The sequence below is a fragment of the Nannobrachium achirus genome, assembly GCF_963921795.1.
Source record: "Nannobrachium achirus genome assembly, chromosome: 20".
Lineage (NCBI taxonomy): Eukaryota > Metazoa > Chordata > Actinopteri > Myctophiformes > Myctophidae > Nannobrachium > Nannobrachium achirus.
Window position 1 is genome coordinate 39,184,387 of NC_137827.1, and position 6,624 is coordinate 39,191,010.

General features: G+C 41.2%; 1 protein-coding gene across 1 annotated transcript in view; it reads left to right on the plus strand.

Annotated features, from left to right (window-relative positions):
* The window catches only part of nrde2 (NRDE-2, necessary for RNA interference, domain containing), a 19,898-nt gene extending 18,173 nt beyond the window's left edge, over positions 1-1,725 (plus strand). Inside the window, 2 exon segments of the mRNA XM_080750036.1 lie at positions 1,006-1,077; positions 1,361-1,725. Coding sequence (XP_080606162.1) covers positions 1,006-1,077; positions 1,361-1,486 — 198 coding nt within the window. The 3' untranslated portion in view covers positions 1,487-1,725.
* Positions 1,726-6,624: the final 4,899 nt, after the last annotated feature.

Here is a 6,624-nt window from a genome sequence, read left to right on the forward strand (position 1 = left end):
GGAATCGTTAGTGCTTAGGGTGGGTTTGCTATTAGATTTAAGGTATATAGTCACTATAGTGAGATAACATATGCAGCGTTCATATTTTGCGAATCACCTTAGTGCTTAGCGTAAGATTTAAATTTGCGATGTGCAGCCATTTCTAACAGAGCCAGTCTGCCTCAGTCTTTCTAGCCGTTTCCCAGTGCTTGTTTCTCATGTGTAGGAGACTAGATCATTCTTCAGTAAACCACTGGTCATTTAGGCCTAAACTCTATACGTAACGCTGAGGTCTATATCTAAATTATCTATAATGATAAAATACGACCATGCAGTTGCTGCATCATCAATCAGATTTCAAAGTATAACAAATCACACAAAAACACTGTTTTGTCGCTCATTTTATAACTGTGTGGTTTACTTTTTATGGGGTGATGAAGGTTGGATATCCGAAACGTCTGTGTCAATTTGAGGCACATGGAACAATAAAGGAAATCATGTTCCATTTTATTTCTGTGACCCTTCTCTTTTTGAATTGTTAAAAAGAAAAGTGGTCAGAGCGCTGCGTTTTTACAGAACATTTTGTGAAGATTGGGTGTTAGGCCGGGACCACAAGTTCCATTTGTACACTTCCGGAGTTAGGGGGGCCTGTCGACTAATCAATACCGAACCGGGGTTCAGTGAAATGAAAAGGTTTGAGAACCACTGCCCTGTGACACCACCTTCAGAAGCCAGCCTCTTCCACATAAAAACTGACGAGGGCACCGAGCTGACCGAGAACAGAAGATTAGGTCAATAAGATGATTTGCCTTGGAAATTAATATTAGGATGAGTAGAGCTAAAGACAATTTGCACACACTTTTGCACACATTTTACTTACTTTAAATGATCAGTTAACCTTTCTGTGTGTGTCTGTCTCTGTCTGTCCATCTATCTGTCTGTCTGTCTGTCTGTCTGTCTGTCTGTCTGTCTGTCTGTCTGTCTGTCTGTCCGTCCGTCCGTCCTATGTTCGTAATTTGCTTGCAGGTGTCAGAGGGAAGCGTGGACAAGGCAAGAGGGATGTTCTACAAGGCTTTACAGAACATCCCCTGGGCCAAGGTGAGCCCCATGCAAAAAGCACAGCGCACACACACTTTATACAAAGCCATCATATCCTCATGTCAACCAGTGTTCCCTTTGCCTTACTATAATATTTTAATTGATTCTCTCCCTGTCGTCTGTCTGTGTTTGATTGTGTGGGTGTGTGTATGGACGCATCCATGCGTGTGTGTGTTTGCATTTGTTCATGTTCAAATGTGTATGTACGTCTTTTCCCTTTGTGTGTGTGTGTGTACTTTTGTATGCGTGCATTGTGTGTGTGTGTGTGTGTGTGTGTGTTCAGGGGCTGTACATGGACGCTGTGCAGCTGTTTCCTGACCATCTGCAGGAGTTTGTAGATCTGATGACAGAGAAAGAGCTACGACTCAGACTGCCCTTAGAAGAGCTGGATATACTACTAGAGGACTGAACACACACACACACACACACACACACACACACACACACACACACACACACACACACACACACACACACACACACACACACAGGTCTAATTCAGGTGATAGCTTGTTTTGTGTTAGCTTGATTGATAATGCACTAGTGGCACCTCTGACGCACTGCCTGGCAGGGATGGGACCTATGAGTTTGAAACTCATGCAGGCTCACCCTGTTGATATTCAGATGTGCACTCACACACTGTTTGCTTGATTCATGAGGTTGCAGAGGGCTATAGTCTGAAGCCAAGACAAACAATCTGTTCTAGTACTATAAATTGTAAAATAAAAAATATATATTCTGATGTAAATTTAATTTTGTGTGTTGAAGCTTTGTTGTTAGATACTTTTTTTTACATGGACTTCTTGAAATTGACCTCATACTGTACATAAAGGGGCTGGTGTTAAAACGGTGTTGTCATCTAGATATCCGGGGTATTTTTTGTATGAGTCACTAGAGTAATTGCAAGCTCAATGAGCTCAACATAAGAAGAAAGAAGTACTGTGGGGGATAAAATAAATAAATATGCTGCGATCGGAGAGGGAGAGTAACTGCCAAGAATGAAAATGTATCAGCACTGCTTTGTGGCCAAAGAAAGACCCCAAGATGGATAGAACAGAGTGATCCTATACATCCAACTTTTCAGTAGCTATGGATGTTCAAATATAAATGCGGAGGACTCCCACATAAACCAGAATTTTGGAAGAGACTAGAGCCCTTTGGGATGTGAAAGTTCCCCTAATATTGCATTTTGTACTGTGTAGCATGTAAATAAAAGTCTTCATTCTTTCTCGGGGCCCCCCCTGGCATCCGTCTGAACACAGTTCCAGTCAGACTACTATAAAGAGTGATGATTTTAATGAGACCAGATGGTGATGAAGAACGCCCGGTGTCTGCTGGTGTTTATTGTCCCATATGACTTTGGCTCAAAGCTGTCCTCGAATGACTTGACAGGGAGACGGATGAAATGCACTCCAGCCTTCAGTGGAGCAGAACGGCATTAGACCTACATGTCTATGCAAAGTTTAAAACGGTTCCTTTTTTGAGTGGGTGGAATGTAAGCTAATAACGTGTGCTTGTAATGTTAATTTCTCGACTTCAGCCTTTAAAGGAATAGTTCACCCCCAAAATGCATTTTTTTTGTTCCTAGTGATTACTCACGCCAATAGACTTGAGTTCAATGATATTTTTTTGTATTTGTCGCATTCGTAACTTCGTAAGACAATAATTTGATTAGAGTTCATTTAGCCCAATTGATTCCGGATCCGGAATCAATGGGGGTACATTTATTGCAATGGAATTATTGTCTTAGGAATGCGACAAATACAAAAAAATATCATTGAACTCAAGTCTCCATGGGGTGAGTAATCAATAGAAAAAAATGCATGTTGGGGGTGAACTACTCCTTTAAACTTAAAGGACGGCTTGACCACTTTTCAACCATATAATTGGTCCTCACAAAATAGCACTAGGAAGGCTGTGGGCAGTTCAGAAACCCACCTACCAGTGACATCATCAATGGGGAATCCAAGCTAATAAACTGCAGGCTTTCTATTCCTGAAAAGTTACCATGCTATGGAAGCCATTGTTCCCGCAATAATAAAAATCTAAAAATGTATTTTTAAATCTTGTTTTAAAAAGAAATCTGCCGAATGATGACACTGGTAGAGACATTTCTACCATTGACATACATAGGGTTTCTGAGCTGCCCACAGCAGTTATATGAACATAGGTTGAAAAGTGGTTAAGTCATCATTTAAAAGTTTTTAAATGTAGGCCTATTTGTTTTTTCTCACACCGTTTCCATTGTGGTGTTAAATGGGGCAAAAAAAAGCTAAGCTATGTTTCATAACCCTGTCCATCCCTAATTCACAAATTAAACTGCAGCTTATTTTGGATCTGGGTCTCGTCCATAAATAGAGTGCGTGGTGGAGTGTCTTCTCAATCTCAAACAATCATTCGTGGGTTGTTGGACCCTGTCACCCTGACATGGCATTCTCAATCAGAGATAATCTCTTCATTGCTCAGCAGATCGGCAGCCAAGTACACGTCAATCAACTTCGCAGAGCCAATTATTGCCAGACAGGATGGAGATGTCAGTGAAGCATATTAGACACGCACTATTTGTGATCATATCAAATCTGGTTAGGGAGTGTGCGATTTTAACGCGCGGTTGGTATGGTCCATAACGGGGGGGGATCATCAAATATTTTTTTTAGATCTTGGGGGGATCATGATTTTTTTCATTTTGGCTTTAGGGGGGCCATGCAACTTTAATTTGTCGAATTTTGTAATTAAAAATGCTTAGTTTGTTCTTTATCTAAATAACATCATCAAGTTAGTATACCCAGTTTCAACTATACATTGTCCCCTACATAGTTGATGGACTTAGTACATTCCAGTTGTTCTAATACATCCCTCGGCCCCTCCCCCTGGCTGCTCTCAGTGCGTCTCTGTGTTGTCGAAGTTCGCTGCACAGTGTGCAGTGCACACACAGGAGTTTCTCGTAGCAGCTGGACTGGATAGGCTAACAACCACCATATTTGTTACCAAGAGAGGAATATAGCATTAGAAAGAAAGGTGTAGTCTCTCTCTCTCTCTCTCTCTCTCTCTCTCTCTCTCTCTCTCTCTCTCTCTCTCTCTCTCTCTCTTCTTTCTTTCTCTTTCTCTCTCTCTCTCTCTCTCTCTCTCTCTCTCTCTCTCTCTCTGCTGCGAAGTGGGAATTGGAGTCAGAAGGAGAGAGAAAAGACTCATGCACACTTTGTTGACTTGGTTGCTTGATGAATATCATGGAAAATAGATCAGTTACTCAATCTTAGTTTGGAGTGTTTTTGTAACCCCACTACAAGTCTAGAATAAAAAGAAAATGTACTTGAGTAAAAGTACCTAAGTATTGTCAAATGAAAGTCCCAAAAGTAAAAGTACTCATTATGCAGAATGTCCTGTTCTTTAATGATATTTTAAAAATAGCAGATCTACAAGCTCACAATGGAAGGCACGCAGGACAACTAACAACAACCCATATAAAACAAACATTATACACTTGATTGAAGTTCTTTATGGGGAGATGTTATGGAAACTGTACAAGATCACCACCAAAGCCCTTTCAACCTTCTCAAAGTTGCATAACAGAGATATATGCAGCATCGTGACCACTCGACCATACCAGTGAGTAGCCTATATATTTGATTAATTGCTGGCCAAATAAATCTATCAATTTATGAAACATTTGCGCAGACCCGACTTTCAGACTATTTCTCATTATTCTGTACATGTGTTGTTGGCCTGAAACATGATGCAGCAGAAACACCTTGTTGTGAAAACATGCAGTATGCGTGCAAACACAGCCTGTGCGATTATATAGTCAATATAATTAATTTCCTTATGCAAGATGAAGCTGTAGTATGTTTGTTGTACAGCCTACTACTCCTTTACATTCGTTTTTGCACCTGCTTGTCATCCATGCATTCAAATTATTATGTCCGGTATTTTTTATCAGATGTCCGATAAATTAAAAATACTAGCACGATAGCTTAATATATATATATATATGTATATGTTTATTGGGAAGGGGGGTCATGCATTTTTCTCAAGTCACACAGGGGGGACCACAAAACAATATTTTAAGGTTGTGGGGGGACCATGAAAAAAAAAAAAAAGATATCACCTGTCAACCAGCACCCCCTAGTGGGTAAATAACGTACACTCCCTAAATACAACGTATCCGTCCACTCTAGTGCATGCCTGCATGGGTATTTCTTTGCCCTAAAAACTGGAATTAAAGGCACCTTTCAAAGTAACTAACATACTCAAAATCGCAGCCCTCAGTGAGTTTGAGTAGCAGCCTATTTGAGGCAAAAAGGCACCCTATGTTGCACTCTCCGTCAATGCCTTGACGCATTGCAGATCCAGCGTGGCCAATCAGGGACTCTGTACAATGAGCATGATATTGCGGGTCTGCTCTAGCCAATCACAGGCGGTCTCTCAAAACACAACCGCAACTTCCCTGGGCGCGACATTTACAAACGTATCCTTCCGCCCACATAAAACTGTGCGCAGCACAAAGTAGTCCGTCCAGTGCGTCTTGCATGGCAATAAGCACAGGCAGCAGGCCGGCAGGTTTACTGATATTCTGTACTAGCCTATTTGCATCAGCTTTATTGGAAGATATCTTTTAACGTGCAGAACCAAACCATTCCCTCTTGTGAAAGGTGTAACTGTAAGGTGATGAACCTGCATTCTCAGGTGTCAGCCGTCAGCAACTGCAATAGTCTAATATCATATAGGCCTAATGTCAGTATCACAAAGTGGGAGTCAGTAATCAGTGAAAACTCAAAATGAAATCTAGGCAAGCTTGTAAAAAAAGATGGGGGGAAATATAGCCTGTATCAAGATTTTACTTTAATCTGACAGCCAGGACTACAAAAAGTGTACAAATGAAGAAAATCCAACAGACCACTGAAATTAATGGAGCATGTCAACCTCTCCCCATGCATGGCAGCCTGTGCTTTAACTTAGCTGTTTGGGAGTGTGTTGATATTGCAACGTATTTACTACGTTAGTTCGACACTAGTGAATGTTAACCTGGTGAAATGCTAACCTGCCGACTCTGGTGAATACTAACCTGGTGAATGCTACTATGCCTAAACCTAACTGTAAAACCTAACCCTAACCCTTAGTCAAACTAATGGGATGTAGAACTATCAAGATTTTACCTAGCTGTTGCTCTTATAAGCTGCAGACTCCATCTCTAATCAACCACCAAGATGTTCCAATCAGCTAACAGGATGAAGGGGCACCTCCTCAATCAGATCATCAGGCACCAATCACCCAACTACACCGCTGGGCTTCATCAGGCCGCTCCCCTATCACTGCAGCATGATGAACAAAAAGACATTAAAGAGATTTCAGTTAGGTCTACAACAGAACACCTTCTGTGTGACTGGGAATCTATGACTAAAAGTTAAGAGCATCACATACATTTCAATGAATGTGTAGGCCCACTACTACTGTTGAACTTGAAACCTATGGGGTAAATAATTGTCTGCTAGAGGCTACTCTGCGACAGTCATTGCTAGCCTAATCTATGAACACCTCAACGAATAGCCT